This window comes from Mobula birostris, chromosome 5 (genome assembly GCF_030028105.1).
Source record: "Mobula birostris isolate sMobBir1 chromosome 5, sMobBir1.hap1, whole genome shotgun sequence".
NCBI lineage: Eukaryota > Metazoa > Chordata > Chondrichthyes > Myliobatiformes > Myliobatidae > Mobula > Mobula birostris.
The window spans coordinates 196022633-196048082 of NC_092374.1; the positions used below are offsets into that span (position 1 = coordinate 196022633).

General features: G+C 45.0%; 1 protein-coding gene across 3 annotated transcripts in view; it reads right to left on the reverse strand.

The window, feature by feature from the left end:
• Positions 1-25450, reverse strand: part of csnk2b (casein kinase 2, beta polypeptide) — a 79639-nt gene that overhangs the window by 17650 nt on the left and 36539 nt on the right. For 2 of the 3 annotated variants that reach the window (XM_072259242.1, XM_072259243.1), the window contains exons 2-6: positions 20389-20471; positions 15296-15398; positions 11438-11553; positions 5792-5867; positions 1287-1476 (exon numbers count right to left, since the gene is read on the reverse strand). In XM_072259242.1, coding sequence (XP_072115343.1) covers positions 1287-1476; positions 5792-5867; positions 11438-11553; positions 15296-15398; positions 20389-20460 — 557 coding nt within the window. In that variant the 5' untranslated portion in view covers positions 20461-20471. Of the gene's footprint in view, positions 1-1286; positions 1477-5791; positions 5868-11437; positions 11554-15295; positions 15399-20388; positions 20472-21265; positions 21335-25450 lie in introns of those variants that run through there. The other variant, XM_072259241.1, reaches the window with a different exon arrangement.

A 25450-nucleotide genomic window follows, 5' to 3' on the forward strand; every position in this document is an offset into this window, starting at 1 on the left:
AACCATCAGTCTCTTCAACAAAAGGGGGATCACTACACTCATCTATTGAGATGATCTCAATTTAAGGACTACCTTGTTATTTCATGTTCTCGTTTTTTATTGCCATTTATTCATATTTGCATTTGCACAATTGTTGCCTTCTATGCTTTCATTGATCCTGTTAGTTACTATTTTATGCATTTGTTGAGAATGCCCACTGAAAAGAGAATCTCAGGGCTGTATGTGGTGACACACACATACTTGATAATAAAATTTACTCTGGAACTTTGAAGTGAAATAAAGCAAATGAACTTCTACCCAGTCCCGTAATGGCAGCATGTTCCTCTCCCTGGAATCAACAGGCCTGTTTTATTTGCACAGCTGTGAACTGCTGCGGGGGCAGTGGGCACACTTTGCAGCAGTGCTGGTCTCCAAAGGGTAGGAATCTGGTTGTCTGGAAGGCTCAATGGAGTGCAGAGGTACACTTCGGTTAAGCAGGTAAAATGCTGGCATATCTTGCTTACTTGAAGATGGGGGCAATGAGCTTAGCAGCCCATCAGGATTTGACTGTTCCTTAACAGCAATTCTCTGGTATATTAAGACAGAAACAGATAGCCAGTGGAAATATTGCAGCTCATTTCTCCAGAGGCTTCAGTGAGTGTTTACTCCCAGAATGCTAGAGGAACTCAATGGATCAGGCAGCATCTGTGGTGGTGGTGGTGGTGGTGGTGGTGGGGGTGGGGGAGGGAAACAGGTGGTGGGTGTATCTGGTCCAGGTGAAGGGACTTGACTCGAAACGTGGGTCCTTCCACAGATGCTGTCTGACCCATTGAGTTCCACTGAGTAGAGGCTCAGTGCTGCCCTGACTTGCTGAGGTCCTCCACCGTTGTGTGAGGGACTCCAGATTCCAGCCTCTTGTGTCTCCTCAAATGCCTACTGACTGGAGTGCCGAGACTACCCATGTTCGCTTTAAGGTGTGCACGCACACATATCATTTGCTACTAGCCCACAAAGGAATTTAAACTGCGCTTAAGAGGATTTCACCCTCTACCACGTTGGTATGTTAAGTATATTTCTCAATCACACACAATCACATTTCCTTTTCCAGTTTCTGATGCAGATGGCGTTGACAACGTGGAGGTTGCGATGATTTCTCTGCAGGTCTTAGGACTGGTTTATCTGTACTGTTTTTATTGAAATTATTCAGTGCACAAATGTTGTCACTGGACAAAAATTGCACACGATTTTTTGCGCACACCAGTCATTACAAATTCAAGGGAACATTGGTCACAACCATCCGTCCTTACCTTGGAACAAACTGGTTCGCTGGCCTCTTGGGTCTGTACTCTGGGTGGACCATGAACAGCATGTGGGGGAAGCCCGTGCCGAAGTATGCGCCGTCCGTGTGATGGTGCCGCGAGGACTTTGGCGTGTACACGTCCATGCACTTGGGGCAGTACAGCTTCACCATGGCCTCACCGGGGATGTCAGACAGACCTGGTGGTGGGAAGACTGAGCAATTAGGAACCAAACACTGAGCAGCAAAAATAACTGTTGCCGATATCTTAAAATCATTCATCACAAACCTAGTCATCATCTGATCTGTGGCTAGCCCTTCGAACAAATCAGCTAATCATTTGCAATACACACAAAATTTAAACTGCGCACAAAAGGTTTTCACCCTCCACCATTAAGTGTATTTCTCAAATCATACACAATCACATTTCCTTTTCCGTTTCTGATGCGGATGGCGTTGAAGTGGAGAGAGCGAGCAATTTCAAATTCCTGGGTGCCAATACCTCTTGAGGATCTAATCTATAAAGGAGGCAAGACAGCATCTATTTCTCATTAGGAATTTGAGGAGGTCTGGTACGCCATCTAAAACACTCGCAAGTTTCCACAGATGAACACTAGTCTCTGTAATTTCCAGGACATCTTCAAGAAGCAATGCCTCAAAAAAAAAAAAGGCAGCATACATCATTAAGGACCCCATCACCTAGGACATGCCCTCTCATTTCTACCATCAGGAAAAAGGAATACACACTCAATGATTCAGGAACAGTTTCTTCCCCTCTGCCACCTAAGTTCTGAATGGACACTGAACCATGAACACTACCTCCCCACTTATATTTCTGTTTTTGCACTACTACTTAGCTATCATACACACATACTTACTGTAATTCAGTTTCTTTTTCCCCTATTATGTATTGACGCGTACTGCTACCACAAAGTTAACAAACTTCATGACATATGCCAGTGATATTAAACCAGATTCTGATTCAGAGGAACTCAGCAAGTCAGGAAGCATCTGGGCCTAGACGTCAACATGACAGGATATTGGTGATGTTTACTCCTTGGATCTTGAAGCTCTTTACCCTCTCAATCGCAACATCGTTTATGTAGACAGGAGCATTGGCATTGCACCCTGCCCCCCACCCAGAAGTCAAAGCTCTTGTGTTTTGTTGACATTGAGGGAAAGGTTGCTGTCATTATGTGATATCATCCCTCTGCCTCTCTCTCCTCTCCCTTCTGTACACCAGCTCATAGTTTCTGATACAGCCCACTATGGGTGACAGGGTTTTCTGCCTCTTGGAGACCTATGTTAGGAATCAAAAAGCATGGATGTAATGCCGCCTGGCAACCACTTGCTCTCCCTATCATACTGCCACGGTTTGTACAATGATGTAGGCAGCTAGGATGCAATTTCCATGTTCAACCCCGAACAAAAAAAAAATGCTGAGGCTTTGTAAGGCATTGGTCACACCACATTTGGAGTATTATGAACTTTTAGCCCATTACTAATAAAGGATGTGCTGGAGAGGATCCACATGAGGTTTACAAGAATGATCCTGGGAATGAAAGGGTTAATGTGTGTATAAGCAATTGCTGGCTCTGGGTTTTAAGAATGAGAGGATCTGATTGAAAGGTCTCCATAGAGTGAAGGCACAGAGGACGTTTCCAATAGTGGGGGAGTCAGGACCAGAGGACACAGCCTCAGAATACAAGGACATTACTTTAGAACAGAAGTGAGGAGGAATTTCTTTAGCCAGAGGATGGTGAATCTGTGGAATTGATCGCCACAGATGACTGTAGAGGCAAAGTCATTAGATATTTAAAGAGGAGCTTGATAGGCTCTTGATTAGTAAGGGCATCAATAGCTACCAGGTGAAGGGAAAACGAGGTTGAGAGTGAATAAGCCTTGATCAAATGGCAAAGCACACTTGACGGGCCAAATTTTGCTCTTATGTCTTATAGTACATCACCTTTACCCTCAAGAGGTCAGATTGCAGGAGGCTCATTGCTTCAATGTTGAGCTCCCACCACCAAGGAGGACTGAGCAAGCAGCACAATCAGTGTGCTGAAGAGAGCACTAAAAAAAAGTTAACTGCACACTCTTCCCCTTTGCAACCTTTTGAGTCCAAGCTACCAACTTGTGTAGTAGATGTTGTCTTACTAAAGGCCTTCATAAGAGAATGGCATTGGCTGTTTGTGGAGTTTATTGCTCTGCAGAGGACCAGAATGGACTCAACAGGCCAGATAATATACCCTTTACCAAAGTTTTAGGAACAGCTTCTTCCCCTTCATCATCTGACTGGCCTATAGACCAAACTTCACTATTTCACACTTTTTGCATTATCTTTTATATGCTTATTGAAATCTGCAGTATTTTTAAGCGTTATGATTTACTCCTGCCACAAAACAAATTTTATGACATAGGCTAGTGATAACACACACAAAATGCCGGAGGAACTCAGCAGGTCAGGGAGCAACAATGGAAATGAATAAACAGTTCAACATTTCAGGTCGTGCTCCTTCAGGACTGGAAAGGAACACCCCAAAATAAAAAGGTGGGGGAGGGATAGGAGGTGATAGGTGAAGTCAGATGAATGGGTGAAGTCAGATGAATGGGCAACATAAAGGGCTGGAGAAGGAGGAATCTGATAGAGAGCTGAGTGGACCATGAGAGAAAGGGGAGGAGGAGGAACATCAAGACAGCTGAGGAGGAGAGGACAGTTAAGAGGTGTCTGAGTGGACAGTGGGATAGGGAAGGGTGAGGAGAAAAAAAACGACCGGAAGAAGAAACTGATGCTCATGCCTACAGGTTGGAGGCTACCTAGACAGAATATGAAGTGCTGAACATGAGGAGGGATAAAAATTAAAACAGTTGGTCACCAGGAAATCCACCTTTGGTAAATAGAGCAGAGGTGCTTGACAAAGCAGCCCCCCCAGTTTACACTGGGTCTCATCAATGTAGAAGAGGCCCATCAGGAGCGCCAGATACAATAGACTACCCCTACAGAGTCACAGGGGAAGTGCAGCCTCAGCTGGAAAGACTGTTCAGGGCACTGAACAGACAAGACTAGCTCTCCTATCACTTGCATTGATAGGTGTCAGGAGGGATATTAGAGGGGGCGTGACAAACGGACAAGGGAATCACGGAGAGCACGATGCCTGCAGAAAGCAGAATGGGGGGAGCAGGGGAGGGGAGGGGAGGTAAAGATGGTAGTAGGATGCTGATGAAGATGGCAGAATTTGTGGAGCACATGTTGGATGCAGTGGCTTATGGGATGTCAGGTGGCAGCGATACAAATCTGATTCTGAATAATAACACCTTCTGTGACAACACGGGGATTAGTCCATCATCTTTCAGAAGGATCAGACTCAACCGTCCTGCTATTATTTTCACCACATAACCTGTGTCTTTCCTATCAAATGCTAAAGCCCTATCTATCAACCTTCCAGCTGAACAGGTTGAACAAACACATTTTTGGAGTACAGTTGTGAGACAAACTTGACAAACCAGATCTGCTTCTAACCTGGGCTCAGGAATCACAAGATAATATGGCACTCAGGAACGCAATGGGTGTGAGGGTTAACACAACCTCTCACTGCCAAAATAGTCTTTAAACTACACCGGTTATAGGACAGTACAGTGCAGGAACAAGCCCTCTGACCCATTATGTTAAGGCCTTGAGACCTAGGAGCAGAACAAGATATTCAGCCCATCGAGTCTGCCATCCAATCACGGCTGATTTGTTTTCCCCCCAACCCCATTCTCCTGCCTTCTCCCTATAACTGATGATAGCCCTCTGCTTGCCTTCTGACCTTACTTCTGTTGACTAGATTACCATAGTTGAACATTGTAGGTGGATAATATCCATAGTCATACATGGTCAAGCTGAAGAGGGTGCAGAAGATGTTGCCTGGACTAGAGGACCTGAGTGACAGGGAGAAGTGGGTCACGCTCAGTCTTTATCCCTTGGGGAGCAGGAAAACGACAGGTGACCTCACAAGGTCATAAAATCATAAGGCAGACAGTAATATCTTTGTCCCAGAAAAAAAAACCTGATGGCACAGGTATGAGAGAGGAGGGATTTAAGGAACCTGAGAGGTAACTTTTTTTGCATAGGTATATGGAGGGGGGGGGCTTGGCGGGTTATAGGCCGAACACAGGATACTGGGTCAGCAGGGACCAGAGGGGCTGAAGGGCTGTTTCCATGCTGCATTACTTGACATCATCATTGTTTCAAAATGTGACAGTTTTGGCTACTGTTCTTTTGGGCTGAGAAACCACCCCATGTTACAGCTTTGAATATTGGAAAATCACTGTGCAAAAATTTGAGAATAAATCTTGAAATTTTTAATAAAATATCCTCCCTTCCCCACCCCAAACTAGGGTTTCTCGAGCACAGCGGACGGCAGCACTTTGCATTACAGAAAATCCCCACACAGACCAATTACCATGAACAGAGCCTTCCACCCCACGACGTGGGCCTCACCTGTACATGAAGAAAGTTCCTTCTGTACTTACCGATGGGAAGCATGGGCTGGTTCTCACAGTACACTCGAGGGCAGTAGCCAAAATCTCCTTGCTGGTACTTCTCCAGCTGAAAACAAACAAACCAGTCCAATTAAACACAGCAACAAACACGTCCCAGTTATAGAAAATATGGCCCGAGTCCAGGTCGATTACAACCTTTCCAATCAATAGTGTTTTGCTTAACAAGGGTATTAAGGGATAGTACAACAACGCAGACAATCCTTAGCAGCAATGCTATTCGATGCTGGATGAGGCCTGAGGAGCTGAATAGACTCCTGCAGTTATCCTATCTCAGTCCACTTGGTTTTTAAACCTTTCTGAATGGGTATGACGACTGCACTCTGGGTAGACGATGGATCATTAACCTGACACAACAACCAATCCCCCACTGAGTAACTAAGGGGTCCCTGATGGCTGCCAAACCCCACCAAAGTGGAGATAAACATACAAAGACAGTGGGGAGGAGGCACATATGGAGCAAGAGAGACAGGAACATTTAAGAGCCGTCGAGTCAGTTATACAGCACAGAAACAGGCTCGTTGACACATCATATGCACGCTGACCTTTTTGCCCATCCGCACCAATCACATTAACCTACATTAGATGTGCATCCCTCTCTACCATGCCCATTCAAGTGTCTTGGCTAAATGCCTTTTAAACCCAGTGGTAGAACTGATTCCACCACCTCCTCTGGAGGAGTTCCAGGTATTAACCACACTCATCTGAAACACTCTTTAAAACTCTTTACCCTTAACATACACTTTCTTGCTTTTTTTTTTACCCCTAATGTGACAAAGATTCTATCTACTATGTTGATGACTCTGAAATACACCTCCATCAGGTTACTCCCCAGCCCTTTTCACTCCAGGGAAAAACCCAGCCTATCTAATTAGTCCCCTAACTGAAGCCTTCCCATCCAGGCAACATGCTGGTGAACCTCCTCTGCACTCAAAGGCATCAAACTAAAAGCTCGTGCATACAAAGTCACCAAGAGTAGTGGGAAACTGGAAGATTGGGAAAACATTGAAAAGCAACAAAGTACCACTAAGCGAACATTAAAGAAAGGGAAGCTAGGTTATGAAAATAAACTAACACAAAATATAAAAATGGATATTAAAGTGTTTATAATTATATAAGCAGAAAAGGGTGGCTAAAATGAATGTAGCTCCCCTAGAGGATGAGAAAGGGGGAATGATAATAGGTAATGAGGAAATGGCCGAGGCTTTAAATGACTACTTTGTGTCGGGCTTTACAGTGGAAGACACATCTAACATATCAAAGAGAGCTGTAATGGATGCGAAGGGAGGAGAGGATCTGGATACAATAGCTTTCACTAAAGAAGTAGTGCTGAGCAAATTTGTAAGCCTGAAGATAGGCAAGTCCCCTCGTCCTGATAGAATGCATTCCAAGGTGCTGAACGAAATGGCAGAAGTTATAGTACAGGCTTTGGTGATGGTTTACCAAAACTTTCTAGACTCTGGGCAGGTGCCGGCGGATTGGAAGACACGAATGTCACACCACTGTACAAAAAAGGATGTAGGCAAAAGGCAGGTAACTATAGGCCGGTTAGTTTAACACCTGTAGATAGGAAATGCTTGAAGCTATCATTAAAGAAGAAATAGAGAGGCATCTGGAAAGGAATGGATCAGGCAGAACACAGCATGAATTCAGCAAAGGAAGGTCCTGTTTGACAAACTTACTGGAGTTCTTTGAGGAGATGACAAGCGCAGTGGATAGAGGGGAACAGATGGACGTTGTTTACTTGGATTTCCAGAAGGCATTCAATAAGGTGCCACATAAAAGACTTAGCCATAAGATAAGGATGCATAGAGTTGCATTAGCATGGATAGAGGATTGGTTATCTAATAGAGAGCAAGAGTGTCGGAAGGATACATGGGTATTACTCTGGTTGTCAATCAGTGGTGAACAGTGTGCCACAGGGGTTGGTGCTGGGCCCGCAATTGTTCCAGAAGATACGGAGAGTCTGCAGGGAGATATAGACAGGTTAAATGAGTGGGCAAGGGTTTGGCAGCTGGAGTACAATGTTGGTAAATGCAAGGTTATTCACTTTGGAAGGGAAAATAAAAGAGCAGATTATATTTAAATGGTAAAAAATATTGCAGCATGCTGCTGCACAGAGGGACTTGGGAGTGCTTGTGTATGAATCACAAAAGTGTGGTTTGCAGGTACAGCAGGCTATGACGGCGGCAAATGGAATGTTGGCCTTCATTGCTAGAGGGATTGAATTTAAGAGCAGGGAGGTTATGCTGCAACTGTACAGGGTACTGGCGAGGCTGCACCTGGAGTACTGCATGCAGTTCTGGTCTTATTTCAGGAAGGATATACTGGCTTTGGAGGTGGTGCAGAGGAGGTTCACCAGGTTGATTCCAGAGGGGGGGGTTAGATTATGAGGAGAGATTGAGTCGCCTGGGACTGTACTCACTGGAATTCAGAAGGATGAGAGGATGTCTTATAGAAACATATAAAATTATGAAAGAGATAAATAAGATAGAGGCAGGAAAGTTGTTTCCATTGGTAGGCGAGGTTAGAACTAGGGGACATAGCCTCAAGATTTAGGGGAGTAGATTTAGGACAGAGATGAGGAACGGCTTTTCCCGAGACAGTGGTGAATATGTGGAATTCTCTGCCGAATTAGGTAGTGGAGGTTACCCCCCTTTCCTTCTCCCTGGGCCTCCCATCCCATGATCCTCTCATATCCCCTTTGCCAATCACCTGTCCAGCTCTTGGCTCCATCCCTCCCCCTCCTGTCTTCTCCTATCATTTCGGATCTCCCCCTCCCCCCTCCCACTTTCAAATCTCTTACTAGCTCTTCTTTCAGTTAGTCCTGACGAAGGATCTTGGCCCGAAACGTGGACTGTACCTCTTCCTAGAGATGCTGCCTGGCCTGCTGCATTCACCAGCAACTTTTATGAATGATGACCTTACGTTTTCGTAACCACCCTATCAACTTAACATACCAACTTTTATATCCTTTGCCACGATCTATGATGGCAGGCATGCAGCCAGTTTCTACACTGTTCGTACAGAGAACTTGTGCTCATCAGCATTTCTTAGTGCCCTACCAGTTACTACACATGTTCCACATTTGTACAACTTCACAAAATGCATCACCTTTCACTTGCCAGGATTAAATTCTTCTGCCAATGATCTGGGGTGGGTGGGTGGGTGTGTGTGTGTGTGTGTGTGTGTGTGTGTGTGTATACTGGACTCTGTCCCAATGCACTTGGTGTAGGGATGCCATTCCCTGACCATGGAGCTACCAGTAGGAAAATAAATTCTGCTAATGCATTTGGATTCAGCGCACAAGCTCTCAAAAACATTAGGATGTAAGCTTTATTACAGATGAATTGGCTGTCAAAGCTGTCCACTAGTTGGTGGTGACAGACATTTTTTAAGAACACTACCCAAATTTATTACTAAACTCAGCAAGTGCAGCACAGTAGCGCAGTGGTTAGCATTAACGCTTTCCAGTGCCAGCTATAAGATCAGGGTTTAATTCCCGCCACTGTTAACCCCACGACCAGATGGGTTTCCTCCAGGTGTTCCTGTTTCCTTCTACATTCCAAAGGTGCATGGGTTAAGATCAGTAAGTTGTGTATGTTGGAGCCATTGCCATGGTGACGCTAGAAGGCTGACACAGCACATCCCAAGGGTGTTGGTCACTGACGCAATCAATAAACTTCACTGTGTCAAATAAGGTAACCTTTAACTAACACGACATAATTGCCTGTTTCATTCGGCTTTTATTTGCCACTGCTGACATCAAGCAACTCCCTGGTGGAAAATGATTGATGAGTAAATGAAAAACATAGCTGGTATTCTTAACACAGAAATGAACCAAACCCAAGTAATATTACTCAAAGCCTGATCTGCAAGCTTTAACTTCGAAGTTTTTTGCTCCGAGTGCCTTCGCTCTTCAGCAGCTGTATCTTCAGTTGTTAATGCTTCATTTAATGCACTTTTTAATTCTTTTATTTAAAAAAGTTCTGGTTCTGTGAGTCCCATCCCAGCAAGGCATAAGCTTTGGGCCATGAGAACTTGTGTAGGCTTTCTTGTGAACGGCCTGCACGACAGTCGTAAACACGTGGCACGAAGATACGGATAACTGTGTAAGTGTTTGAGGAAGCTGTCGATGCAAATTCACCGCATACAAAATTCAGTTGTGCACTTTAATTAAATTTCCTCCTTAACTATTAGTTGGGTGGGTTCTTTGTGGATTCTAATGAGTTTCTTTGTTTCGTGACTGCCTGCAGGATTATGAATCTCCAGATTACATATGGTATACATACTTCTGAATAAACTTACTTTGCACTGGGAAGGGTGGGGAGGAGATTATTGAATTTTCAGCCACAAATATCTGCATTGGTGGGTATTGTGGAGAGTTGCTAACCTTACAGATTGCAGGGAGGTTCAGGTAACAGAAAACTCGGAGAGCTGATGAGGGACTGGGTTGGTGAGTAGGTACTCAAAGCTGCCAGTCTATGTAGACCAAGCAGTAGCAATCAGTGTCCGAAAAAGATTCTTCAAAGGAAAATGAAAATATCAGACATACTTAGCCAAGGAAGGCTGCATTGCAAACGTGCTCGGAACTTTGAGCAAAACAGTGTTTCTCTGTCCAAACAGTTGACGCCCTTAGACATATATGGACAGTACTTTGCTAAAAAGATTTCCATTAATGTTAAATTTTCTCTCTCCAACTTCAGGCATAGCAATCATGCCTACAAAATAAGTAGGGTGCTCTGGAAGGATTGGCTGTCAGGAGTCCAGACAGCATGGAAAGAGGCCCTTCCGCCCAAATGGTCCACCACAACCAAGATGCTTCATCCAAGCTAGTTCCATTGCCAGCACTTAGCCCATAACCTTCTAGATACTTCCTACTCCATGTAACCCATCCATCTATTAAAAGTCATTATTGCACCTGGCTCAAGCAATTCCTCTAGTAGCTCATTCCACATACTGACCATTGAGTGGCAAAAAGTTGCCTTTCAACTTGTGATTAAATCTCTTTTTTTTTTACCCAAAACCTATACCTTTTAATTATCGATTTCCTAACAGTGGTGGTGGTGGGGTGGGGGAGAAATGACTGCACTCATTCACACAATGCCCTCGTGACAGGTCTATAAGAACACCCCTTATTCTCCTACACTCCACTGAAAACAGTCCCAATCTGCCCAACCTCTCTCTGTAACTCTTCCCATACTGCACTTGACTCCCGTTCTAGCCTCCTGTACACAAGGCCATAAGACAGAGGAGCAGAATTAGGCTATTCAATCCATCCCATCTGTCCTGCCCCCCTCAAAGGTAGCTCAATGCAAAGCACCTCCTCTTCTGCTTGGGTTCTTTGTCACCTTTAAGTGTAATCTCCCAACCTGCTGCTCCTTGTATCTTGGAGATGTGGCGCTGATATTGTTTCTCCTCTTTGCCAGTTACTTCTCCCCTGGCCCTTGTTGCCCAGTTAAATACCACCCCTGGACAAAGAAACTGTGTGCATTCACCTGAGCTGGTAGGAGAGTCTGGATTCTTTCCCAATGCAGAGACAATATTTCAAGTCACAGGTTCCAAGCACTGTTCCCGCCTCCCAACCAAACCCTGCAAGATGTCCACAGCCAGACATACCATTTGCGCAATCCCTCGGTTGGTGAGAATGTAGCGGGCGTGGATTAGTCCATACAGCATCTCAGCAGCCTGCTCAATCAGGTCACTCTGGTTTGGATTATCCTCCAGCTCCTCATCTGCTCAGGAGAACGCAGAAAACATTAGGTACCTCACATTGATACAGTGGCCCTCCTTGGCAGACAGCTCTATTACCTGCCTGCTTTAGCAAAGGCATGGAGAACCTCACTGAACCAACCAGTAGGCTACTAAGTGAATTAAAGTACAAGTTTGTCAGAGTTCTACAGCACAGAAGCAGACCTTTGGGCCCATCTAGCCTGTACCAAACTATTATTCTGACTAGTCCCATCAACCTCACCCTACACTGACCAAACTGGGCAGACATAGAGTCAGAAGCACAGCACAGTAACAGGCCCTTCGGCCCATCTAGTCCATGCCAAAACCATTTAAACTGCCTATGCCCATCGACCTGCCCTCCATAACCCTGCCATCCGAGTAGCTACCCAGCTTCTCTTAAGCACTGAAATTGAGCTCGCACACATCACTTGTGCTGACAGCTCATTCCAGCACAAGGCACGAGCATTGGGTTGAAGTGTTGCTCTTAAGCACAGGCCAGATGCTAGGGATGATGGCATGACTGAGAAATCACACTTGAACAACATAGACAATTGATTTAAGATACTGGAGCCTGGAGCAAAAACCTGCTGTAGAAATTCATTGTGCCGAGCAGCATCTCAACCAGGGCAGCATGGTATGTAACATTATTACACTGTCAGTGAGCTTCAATCCCCATCACTGTCTCAGAGATTGTATCTTCTCCCCGTGACCGTGTGTTTCCTTCAGGTGCTCCAGTTTCCTCCCACATTCCAAAGACATACAGGTTAGTGAGTTAGCTACTTGTTATGCTGGCAGCGTATGCGTGGCAACTCTTGCAGGCTTTTCCCACCACATCCACTGACTGTGTTGGTTGTTAACATGAATAATGCATTAACTTTAATTTTACTGACAGATATAGTGCAGAACAGGCCCTTCTGGCCCAACAGGCTGTAACATCCAGCAACCCACTAATTTAACCCTAGGCTGGTGGCACAGTGACATCAGCAACGGACTCTGGAATGGAGGTCCCCGGGCTCGATTCCAGTCAGGCCGTTCCCAAGTACGCTTTCTATCTGTGCCGGGTTGAGTGTTGAGCTTGCAACTCGACCTCATAAAATACAGAAAAATACTGCAAAATGTCTGTGCGAGGAGTGGCGCCTCACACAGCCTTCTGATCCACGCCTTGTAAGGCATGAAAATGCTCAACGCTGACCTCTCAGGCCTGAGTTGACGTCATTTTACCCACAGGACAATTTACAATGGCCAAATAGTCTACTAGTTGGTACATTTTTGGACTGTGGGAGGAGACCCGAGCACCCAGAGGAAACCCAGGGAGAACTTGCAAAGTCCTTTCAGGCGGCGCTGGAATTGGACTCTGAAACCCAACGTCCTGAGCTGCAACAGCATCCCACTAACTGGTACGCTACTGTGACACCTGTATGTTTCAATGCACATGTGACAAAGAAAACTCACTTTTAATAAAGAATCTTGAATCTGTGGATGAAGGGAGGAGGAAGGCAACTTTCCTTCTAATTGTTTGTTAAATATACATCTGCATGGGCCAACTATTGCTCTGAGCAGGAATTTTTTTTTGACTGAAAATTCCATAGCACTTTAGAATGAAAATTGAAGTCACATATATTTAATTAATTAAATGCAGTACAATAAACAAAACCATTTTCTCGTTTGGCTTTATTCCAGCTGCACAACAACAAAGGAATACTTTTTTTTTCAAAAATGCAGACAGTGGTGAGTGCGTGGAACGGGTTGCCTGCAACGGTGGTGGAGGCGGATACGATAGGGTCCTTTAAGACAGGGATCCCCAACCTTTTTTTTTGCACCACGGACCAGTTTAATATTGACAATATTCTTGCGGACTGACGGGGGGGGGGGTGTTCAAGTAGGGGTAAACTCACCTCAACATGTCTTTTACAGTTAGGGTTGCCAACTTTCTCACTCCCAAATAAAGGACAAAAGTAGCAGTCAATACGGGAACATGAGTAAATCTGCAGATGTTGCAATTTCAAGCAACACACATAAAAGTTGCTGCGTTCACCAGCAACTTTTATGTGTGTTGCTTGTGAGTCAAATACGGGACAGTTTTTACCCCGAGAAAGACTACCATGACCATGAAGACCCGCACAGGCGCATGCATATCTGACGTGCACATGTGCGCACGTGCAGTTTTTCCCCACAAATCAGTTTTGACTTAATCTTCCTGAATATACTGTACATACATTATTTCTACTTCATATAGGCTGTGTATTTATCATATCATTCCTGCTTTTACTATATGTTAGTGTTATTTTAGGTTTTATGTGTTATTTGGAATGATTTGGAAGGTTATTTTTTGGGACTGGGAACGCTCAAAAATTTTTCCCATATAAATTAATGGTAATTGTTTCTGTGCTTTACTCCATTTCTACACGAGAGTTTCATAGGAACGCTCTACCTTAGTGGGGGGAAATACGGGACAAGAGCGGTCCGTATGGGACAAACCAATTTAGCCCAATATACGGGATGTCCTGGCAATACGGGACAGTTGGCAACCCTATGTTCAAGTTCAACAGTGCATGACAGGGAATGAGGAAAGGTGCAGCTGACTCATATCGTTTCCTCGCGGCCCGGTAGCACATGCTTTGCGGCCCGGTGGTTGGGGACCTCTGCTTTGAGACTTTCGGATAGGTACACGGAGCTTCAAAAAAAAAAAAAATAGTGTGCTATGGGTAAGCCTAGTAATTTCTAAGGTAGGAACATGTCCGGCACAACTTTGTGGGCCAAAAGGGCCTGCATTGTGCTGTAGATTTTCTGTGTTTCTATTATTTTCTCTTTTGTATTTGCACAGTCTGTTGCCTTTGCACACTGGTTATGTCCTCTTTCACTGATTCTATCGTGGTTATTTGATTTACTGAGCAAGAAAACGAATCTCAGGGTTGTATATGGTGACATTTATGTACCGTGATAATAAATTCACTTTGAACTTGAACAGGCAGACTGTCTGTTTGGAATTTAATGGCTGCAGCACCATCCACTGGAAGGAAGGTAGTATTGCAGTTCTTCAGGGTCTTGAGCCTCAATAATCCTGCAAAGTTGCAGAGTAGAAATAAACCCAACTGGTCTGTGTCGACCAAAATTCTCATCTAAGCTAGTCCCTTTGAGCTGTGTTTAGCCCATGTTTCTCTAAATCTTTCCTATCCATGCACCAGTCCCAATGTCTTTTCAATGTTGGGACCATACCAGCCTTGTCCATTTCCTCAGGCAGCTCATTCTACATGATGATCAATGCTTCCTTTCAGTTTCCAATTAAATCTCTGTCCACTCAACCTCTAGTTCTTGCTTCCCCAACCCCAGGGAGAAGACTGCATCCATTAACCCTGTCTATGCCCCTTAAGATTTTAAAGCAACGGTTTCCAACCAGGGGTCCACTGAACCCTCGGTTAATGGCAAGGCTCCATGGCATAAAAAAAAGGTTGGGATCCCCTGTTTTAAAGCATGCGTTTTCTGCCAGTTGTCCCAGTACATGCTGGGGTCATTTGGGAAAGAGATTAGATTGTCTATTCCACTTTGTTCTGAAAGAGATGACAGGTTTGCTTTCCACAATGAGCTCAAACACTGTTCCCACACTAGTCCTTGATGATGAGGACAACCAGGCAGTTCTGACAATGGGCAAACAGAGAAACAGAGCAGTCAACCCAACAATTGGTACACACTGAAATTCCACTGGCCCCACATCTAAACCACATCACGGAATGCTTTGTGACATACCGGGCTCAAGGTCAAGAATCATGTCCAGCGCTTGGCGATAATGAGGCACCTGTTCATTCAGCCCGGTGAGATTGAACTTGTCTTGAATGTAATCTTCATCGACCTAGGAGGCAGAGACAGAGACTAAACAACCACAAGAAAATATCCAGATGCTGGAAATCCAAGCAACACGCACAGCAGGCCAGGCAGCATTTATGGAAAGGAGTACGGTCGATGTTTTGGCCTGACACCCTTCATCAGGACTGGAGAAAAAAAAATGAGAAGTTAAAGCAAGAAAATGGAGGGGGGGGGGAAAGAGGAGGGCTAGGAAGAAGGTGATAGGTGATACTGGAGAGGGGTTGGGGTGAAGTAAATTGCTGGGAAGTTGGGGAGAGAAGGGGGAATCCGATAGGAGTCAGAAGACCATCTTTAAGAAAGGAGGAAGTCAGCAGAAAGGAAATTATAGACCAGTTAGCTTAACCTCAGTGGTTGGAAAGATGTTGGAGTCAATTGTTAAGGATGAGGTTCTGGAGTACTTGGTGACACAGGACAAGACGGGAGAAAGCCAGCATGGTTTCCTTAAGGGGAAAAATCTTGCCTGAGCAATCTGTTGGCATTCCTTGAGGAGATTACAAATAGGATAGATAAAGGGGATGCAGTGGATGTTGTATACTTGGACTTTCAAAAGGACTTTGACAAGATGCCACATATGAGGCTGCTTACCAAGTTAAGAGCCTATGGTATTACAGAAAAGTTATTAACATGGTTAGAGCATTGGCTGATTGGCGGAAGACAGTGACTGGGAATCAAAGGATCTTTTTCTGGTTGGCTGCCAGTGACTAGTGGTGTTCCGCAAGGGTCAGTGTTGGGACCACCTTTTTTTTATGCTGTATATCAGGGGTCCCCAACCTTTTTTGCGCTGCGGACCAGTTTAGTATTGACAATATTCTTGCGGACCGGCCGACCCAGTGGGGGGTAGGGTTGCCAACGGACAAGAGTAGCAGTCAAAAAAAGACTACAATGACCATGAACCCTTGCGCAGGTACCAGTGCGCATGCGTGACCTGTGCATGCGTGTACCTGCGGATATTATTTTCTGCAAATCGTTTTTGGCGATTCTGTTCGGCTGGGTTGGGGGGGGGGGTTCATCACGACCGGAATATTGGTAATAAGGGGCTAATACACTCAATTTCGTTTCTAAAAGGGTTTATCTAACGAATTTAATATTAAATACAGCGCATATTTTCCTCGCATGAATATAGTGATAAGTCCATTATCAGGGGAGGACAGGGAGCTTGAAGTAAGTGTTGAAAGAACTTCCAGTAGAAGTGGTAGAGGCAGGTTTGATATCATTTAAAGAAAAATTGGATAGGTATATGGACAGGAAAGGAATGGAGGGGTATCGGCTGAGTGCAGGTCGGTGGGACAAGGTGAGAGTAGCTTTTGGCACGGACTAGAAGGGCTGAGATCGCCTATTTCCGTGCTGTAATTGTTATATGGTTATATAAGTCATTTATCAGTCAATAGCATCATAACATTTTAAGTAACATTTGGATACTAAACACACAGCACATATTTTCCCCGTATGAACATATAAAATCATTGCAACACACCAGTATCGCTGAATTGGTGGCAGCCCTGGGCTTGTTTCCCTGCAACAAGACGGTCCTATTGAGGGGCGATGGGAGTCAGCGATACTCGAAGGAGGTTCGTCATGTCCAGTCTATTTAGTTTTCTTTGCATTCATTGCAGGAGATATGTTGGAAATGGAAGCAACGTTTTCAGTTCTTTCGTGGCTATCTCAGGATATTTAGCCTTGACTTTGATCCAGAATGCCGGCAGAGATGTTATGTCAAACATAATTTTCAGCCCGTCGTCATTTGCAAGCTCGAGGAGTTGATGTCCTTCCCGCGCTGGCATGAATGACGTGCTGTAATGACCTCGCGTGCCTTCAAGCTCAACAGTGGGTGTGACAGGGAATGAGGAAAGGTGCAGCTGACTCATATCGCCAAATCATATCGTTTCCTCGCGGCCCGGTGGTTGGGGACCGCTGCTGTATATTAGTGATTTAGATGATAGAACAGATGGCTTTGTTGCCAAGTTTACAGATGATACAAAGATTGGTGGAAAGGCGTGTAGTGTTAAGGGAACAGGTAGGCTGAAGGGGGACAGATTATGAGAACAGGCAAGAAAGTGGCAAATGAAGTACAATGTTGAAAATGCACAGTCATGCACTTTGGTAGTAGAAATAACTGTGCAGACTATTTTCTAAACGGGGAAAAACCCAAACATCTAAGATGCAAAGGGACTTGGGAGTCCTTGTGCACAACACCGAAGGTTAACTTGCAAGTTGAGTCAGTGGTGAGGAAGGCAAATACAATGTTAGTATTCATTTCAAGAGGTCTAGAATACAAGAGGCCTCAGCTTGAGTACTGTGAACTGTTTTGGGCTCCACATCCATGAGGAGACGGGGAGGAAAAGCTGTGCTGGCATTGGAGAGGGTTCAGAGGTGGTTCATAAGGATGACTCCGAGAATGAAAGGATTATCATATGACGAACATTTGATAGCTGTGGATCTGTACTCGCTGGAATTTAGAAAAATGAGGGAGGATCTCATTGAAACTTTTTGAATGTTGAAAGGCCTAGACAAAGAGTAGATGTGGAAAGGATTTTTCCCCATGGTGGTGTAGTCCAGAACAAGAGGACATCATTTTAGGATGGGGGTGCCCATTTAAAATGGAGACGTGGAGAAATTTCTTTGTCAGAGGGTGGTGAACTTGTTACCACAGGCAGCTGTGGAAGTCAGGTGGCTGGGTGTATTTAAGGCAGAGCTTGATAGGTTCTTGATTGGATACATCAAAGGTTATGAGGAGAAGGCCGGGATGTGGGGCAGAGGAAGGCAAAGGAGGATCAGCTGAGATTCAATGGCAGAGCAGACTCAATGGGCCAAATGGCCTAATTCTGCTCCTATGACTTATGATACACAGGAGGCCACACCGGGAGCACCAGATACAGTAGATGACCCCAACACACCCACAGGTGGAGTGTCACCTCACCTGGAAGGAATGTTTGGGGCCCTGAATGGTAGTGAGGGAGGAGGTGTAGAGGCAGGTATGGCACTTGTTCTGCTTGCAAGGATAAGTGCCAAGAGGGAGATCGGTGGGAAGGGACGAATGGACAAGGGATCCCTGCGGAAAGTGGAAGTGGGGTGGGGGAGACGTGCTTGGTGGGATCTCGCTGGAGACGGTGGAAGTTATGGAGAATTATATGCTGGATGCAGAAGCTAGTAGGGTGGTGGGCGAGGACAAGAGGAATCCCATCTCTGGTGTGGCGGTGGGCAGATGGTCCTAAATAAAGACAAAATCTCAAATATGGTCATCCCAATACTTTCAACCCGAGTTCTCCAGCAGACTGTTTGTTGCTGATGTGTTCACATTTCCTCATGACACAGGGGAGGCCATTCGGACAAGTGAGTTTGTGCCATCTTATACCGTCACGAATTTTCGCAGTGAACTATTCACTCACATATCTATCGCATCCTCCTAGATCCTACCAGTCACCAGACACTAGGGGGCAATGTACAGCAGCTAATTAACCTGACTACAGTGCATCTCCTTATTCATACTGTAATAAGGAAATATGCAGTAGTTGATCGGCAGGGGCTGAGGACCCAAATCGCCATGGTCAATGACTGATGTTGGCGAATCCTCATGTTGGCAATCCGTGCAGGCAGGAGAATGGGTTGGTTGGAGTCCTGTCAGTGTGCGAGAGTATGTGGGTGACTGGCAGGATGGGAAAAGGTCTTGTTTTGCTGTTGTGTTGCTCTGCTGAACATGGTGGGCATGCTAGGCTGGTGCCAGAATGTGCGGAGGGCAACACTTGCCCAAAGCACATCTTTAAGTTGTGTTGGTAAACAGTATATTTCACAAATAAATGACACTGAATACTCTAGAATACAGGTGGCAACCAGAGCTAGCCAGAAGAAACTCACACAGTCACAGGGAGAACATGCAATCTGCAGAGGTTGGGATTAAAACCCAGATTCTTGAGCTGTGCAGCTGCTGTGCCATAGCCTCTGTCTACTTCTCATCTCAGTCTGATGATAGAAGGGCAAAACAAGAAAGGCAGCCACTAAAGGATTAATTAGAGACTAATAGAGGCAGTTCGAGTGCAGGCACTCACAGCCAAGTGACACAAACTGCAAGATGAAGATCGTAACACAAGAGAGTGCAGCAGCAGTGAGCAAGATTGAAAGAGGGCCAAGAGAAGGCCCTACAAAGCTGTTGCACAATTCATCAACATTATGGCCACTCTTCAATCTCGGTGCCACTTTCCTCAATATTGTTTAATCCCAAACTTTGGATTGTTACAGTGAAGGTAACCAGTGGAGGGCATCTGAATCTGGTTACTTTGAAAAGTGTGAGGTGCCTCCACGTGTAGTCAAGGTTAACAGCAATGAAAACAAAATATATCTATTTGGCCTGCATAAAGGGGAAAAGCTTATGTGCTGGGTAAGTTAGGCAGCCTCACTGTTCACCCTATTCCTCTTTCTGCAGATGTCGTCTGACCTGCTGCGTACATCCACCGCAACTCACACAAAACACTAGAGAAATTCAGCGGGTCAGGCAGCATCTGTGCAAATGAATAACCAGTCGACGTTTCAGGCTGAGACCCTTCATCAGTATATTTACTGTTCTTCTCCAGGTTTTCGGTATTTATTTATTATCTAACAATTATAAATTATATTGTAATTTATAGCATTTTTCATCTTGCATTGTACTGCTGCCGCAAATCAACAAACTTCACAACATATGTCAGTGATAGCAAACGCAATTCCGACAGACTGTTCATTCACTTAATGCTCAAGCCAAAATCCAGAGTGCTGGTTGTTCGTGGTTCCCCATTCTCACACTATGACTAAAGAGATGCACTTTCATTCATCACTGACACATTTACAAATTTCCAGCAACTGGCCATTTAATGTAAATAACCAAAACGCCTTCAGGAACCAAATCACTGCTTGCGCCCCCCTCTTTCAAGGGGAGGGAGTAAATCCCCAGTGCTATCTTCTTGGACACCTGGCCGCTGCCCCTGGTGAAGCCAGTCACTCATTACCTCGCAGAAGAACTCATTGCCACGCAGCCCACAGAACCAGGAGATCCACGACACTTCCTCCGAGCTGCTCATCTTCGTATCCTCTGAAAACGGGGACAGACAAAGAGAAAGAGAGAGAGAGTTACATAGGAATGGAGACCTTTTCCAACACATGCAGCCTGTTACTCCTCAATCTCATCTGCACCACATCTCCATTGCTTGTGTGCCTTCAGAAGCCAAAGTTCAAAAAGATGCAAAGATTAGCTTATCTGTCACATGTACATTGAAACAGAGTGAAATGCGTCATTTGAACAAATGTAATCAGCAAGGATCACGTTGGACAGCCTTCAATTGTTGGCACACTTCTGGTGCTAACCTCACAACTCGCTAACCTTCAGTGTGCATCTTTGGACTGTGGGAGGAAACCGGAGCACCTGGAGGAAACCCATGTGGTCATGGGGAAGAGTGTACAAACTCCCTGTGGATATAACGGCAAGAATTGCACCCCGATCTCACAGCCAGTGCACTGTAAAACACTGCGCTCACTGTGTCACCTCGCTGGTGGCCATCAAGCACCCTCTTCTTCCTCTTACTGCTCTGCACAGTGAATCACATATTTGAAACAAAGATTTGTGCAAAAGTTATTGCCAACTCTGATCATTTCAACTTACTCAATCAATATTATATCTGTTAATGATTAACTCCGAAGTTTGTCATTTGTTCACTCAGATCAGTAAATAGCACTGTAATGAGTTCAAACTTCAAACCTCACTTCTTGGTGTCTGAATTAGCATACTAGGCCTCAGTTCTAACCGCATCCTATTTAACATATTCTGGCTCGTTCCCAATCACCGAAAGTTCACTAGGATAACCAAGAAGGTGAGCTAGCCAAGCTTACCAGAACACAAGCTCAGCAGGCACATTCTTGACTTCAATTCAGATACAGATTCAGCTCCTACTTCAGAGAGCAGAGGACACACAGCTAGGACTAATTCTCTCAGTGCAGTTCTGAGGAAGTGTTACTTCCTGAATCATTTGAGAGGTAATTTTCAATCTGCTCTCTTGACTGATTATAAAAGATCCCAGGGCACCCTTCCCAAAAAACAAGGAAGTTCTAAGTAGTGCTGTGAAAAAAAGATATAGGAACACCTTAGGAACCTCACCATTATGCAACTGACTGTATATACACTGCATTTTTTCTGTCAGAGGTATAACATTGGCTGGAAGAGTTCCAGGATATCTTGCAGGTGAACAACATGCTGATGATGTGGAAGTGCTTGCTTTCATTTGTGAGTGGATTCACTCCGCTAAAGGCTATTACCACCTCAGCTATGATCAGCTCTCACTGCGCAGGACTGGCATGAGTATTGGAGCCCACAGTACAACTAACTTGGTCAGTGGTACACAAGACCATAAGAATAGGAGCAGAATTAGGCCATTCAGCCCAGTCTTCCCTTCCATCATTGCTGATTTATTATCCTTTCCAACCCCATTCTCCCGTCTTCTCCCTGTAATCCTTGAAGCCCTTACTAAAAGGGAAAATTAGGGAGGGCTTCTTCACACAGAGAGTGGTGGGAGTGTGGAATGAGCTGCCAGATGAAGTGGTAAATGCGGGCTCACTTTTAACATTTAAGAAAAACTTGGACAGGTACATGGATGAGAGGTGTATGGAGGGATATAGTCCAGGTGCAGGTTAGTGGGACGAGGCAGAAAAATGGTTCGGCACAGCCAAGATGGGCCAAAAGGCCTGTTTCTGTGCTGTAATGTTCTATGGTTCTACTCAAGAACCTATCAATCTCTGCTTTAAATATACATAACAACTTGGGTTGAATTCCTCCAGCATTTTGAGTGTGTTGCTCTGGATTTCCACCATCAGCTGAATCTCTTGTGTTCATGTAGAATTTGCTTGTTGTGCATAATTTTGAGAAGTTCTGTATCCGCCTCAGTCCTTGGAGAGAGGGAGGGGTGTTGCAAGGGTTGGAATGAAGCAACGCAGACTCCAGAGCTAAAGGGACCGGGAGAAATTTCTTCATCTGGAAAACGCCTTAAAGGACAGATCAGTATTTTTGGGGTGTTTCAGGGATTCAGCAATCTGTGAATATGGCGGGAAATGTTTATGCAGAAGGCTAGCCAGGATCTCAGGGAGATCAACTCTACAGTTTAAAAAAAACAGACATTGCCCGTGATTTACCACAAAGCAACAGGGAGGAAGGATTCAAACCCTGAACCTAACTGTACAAAATTACAAGAGGCTATATGACTCATTGCAGCTTTCAGAGGACTTTCTTACTGATCTCTTGGTGGTGGTGGGGACAGCTGTGTAAAAGAAGCGACAGCACAAAGTCTGTTAGCATCAGCTGGAATTGTGGCAATTTCCAACAGATAAAACAACCATTTCTCATCTTATTTTGTCATATTTATTTACAGCAGAGAATGAGGTCATTCAGCAAATACCACTCTCCTGGACATTCGCACTGGCTCCTTTATATCACTGGAACAGTTTCTCACACTATCCAATCAACTTTCTCTTAATTTTCCTGGCACCCATCGAGCTGCTGGAAACCAGGAGGGCAGTCTCTGGCAGCCAGTTAACCCATTAACCGACATGCACTTGGGTTGGGGGAGGAAACGGCAGATTTAGGGGAAATCACATGACTTCAGAGGAAGAGCATGCAAAACCCACCAGGGATCAAAGCCCAGCTCACTGGAGTTATGCAGCAGAAGCAGGAACTACTCTTGTTATTGTAATTTACAATTCTTCTTGGTAGGCAAACAGGTTAAACCTGTCTCACTTTGAAGTAGGTTACAATGCATTAAGAAATAACATTAAATGGGACTTCCCTTCAGTCACCAATAGAATGCAGGCAATATGTAGGCAGGGTGGTGATCTTTGCCATTAAACGCAGAAAAAGGAGATGCTTAAAAGGAACGCAAACAAAATGCTGCAGGAACTCAGCAGGTCCAGCAGCATCTACGGAGGAGAATGAATATTGACATTCTGGGCCGAAACTCTTCATCAGGACTGGAAAGGAAGAGAATAGAAGCAAGAATAAGATGGTTGGGGAGTGGGGGGAAAGAGGGAGAAGAGTACAAGTTGCACACATCAAAGTTGCTGGTGAGCGCAGCAGGCCAGGCAGCATCTCTAGGAAGAAGTACAGTCGACGTTTCCGACCGAGACCCTTCGTCAGGACTAACTGAAGGAAGAGTTAGTAAGAGATTTGAAAGTCGTTCACCAGCAACTTTGATGTGTGTTGCTTGAATTTCCAGCATCTGCAGAATTCCTGTTGTTAGAGTACAAGCTGGCTGGGGATAGGCGGTATCACACGAAGGGAAAGGTGGATGGACACTGGGGGGGGGGGAAGAGGAGGGGGGAGAGATGAAGTAAGAGGCTGGGAGGTGATCCGTGGAAAAGGCAAAGGGCTGGAGAAGAAGTAATCTAATAGGAGAGAGTGAACCACAGGTAAAGGCGAAGGAGAAGGGGATTAAATAGGCTTTTCGAGGCTGTTCTGTCATCCAGTAAGACCTTGGCTGATTCCCAACTCCATTCCACTCTCTGCCCAATCCCGATACCCACCATCATCCTCCACCCCCACTCCAGCTTCCTGGTTAGCCTAACACCAATCAGCTGATAAAGGTGCCAATGGTTATGGGGAGAACACAGAAGAGAGAAAATAAACCTCTAAACAAATTTGAGTGACTGCTCAAATTTGAAATGCAGTAAATTCACGTGTAAAAAAGCATTGCACCACGTTCCAAAGACCAGCTTCTAACGTGACATATATACCGTTTAGCTCTGGAGTCAGCATTAGTTCACAAAGAGCACTGTTTATCCTGCACATGACCGCACACAACTCACCTCTCGTACTGCAAGCTCCAGTGAAGTTTATTCACACTTAAGATAATACTCCCAGAACTGAATTTTACTTGATAAATCCTGGCTCAAATCCAGTAAATCCACACTGCATAGACTACAGCACGTGAAAAGGACTAACTCAGCACTAAACTCTTGTCGTCAGTGTTAGACCAACTGCTCCAAACAGAGAGAGGGTAACCCTGGGCAACAGACAGTTTATCAATTCCTTCTGTGCCTAAGCACTTTGGCAACTAAACACACTAATAGGCTTTAAAAGGCTGATGCCTAGTTCTTTAAAACTGAAGTCTGCATTTATTACTGACAAGAAGGGAAATTCTATGACATCAGGTGAGTTATTCAACTGCATTGTGCTGCCACAGTTCAAGGGGTCAGCCAGTACAAGTATTAACACAGTCCTGAGAACCAGGCAGTCTGCAGTCATGTTGTCTTTATTGGTATCTACTGTAAGGAGTCTCTGAGCATCCTCCCCATGGAATGTGTGGGTTTTCTCCGGATCCTCTGGTTCCCGCCCACGGTCCCAAGATGTATCAGGTAGGTTAATTGGTCGTTGTAAATTGTACCGTGATCAGGTTAGGCTTCATCAAGTTTGTTGGGGATAGCTAGGGCAGCGTGGCTCAGAAGGGCCTACTCCAAACTGTATCCCTAACTAAATAAAACTAATGAAAAACCAACACACCATATGGCTTCTAAACTACCTCATAACTTAACCATCTTTTTCAGGTAGCCGATCATAATCTATGGAATTTGTTGCCACGGGCAGCAGTGGAGGCCAAGTCATTGTGTGTATTTAAGGCAGAGATTGACAGGTATCTGAGTAGCCAGGGCATCAAAGGTTATGGTGAGAAGGCGGGGGAGTGGGACTAAATGGGAGAATGGATCAGCTGTTGATAAAATGGCACAGCAGACTCGATGGGCCGAATGGCTGACTTCTGCTCCTTTGTCTTATGGTCCAAAGGGCTTAGTTCATCATCTGCTCCCAGTGAAACACCACCATTTCTCAGGAACACTCTTGGGCTTCACCGGAGGCTTTGCCTAGTCCATTATTTACACATCATTGTCATCCCAACACCCAAGTTGAGAAACTTCTACCATATTCACAATGGCTTCAACTGGCTTTGAAGCACATCTGATCTGTTTCATGCATACCACAGAGACTGCATCCCAAGCAAGAAACAGCTCCAAAACCATCACTAAAATATATTCAATACC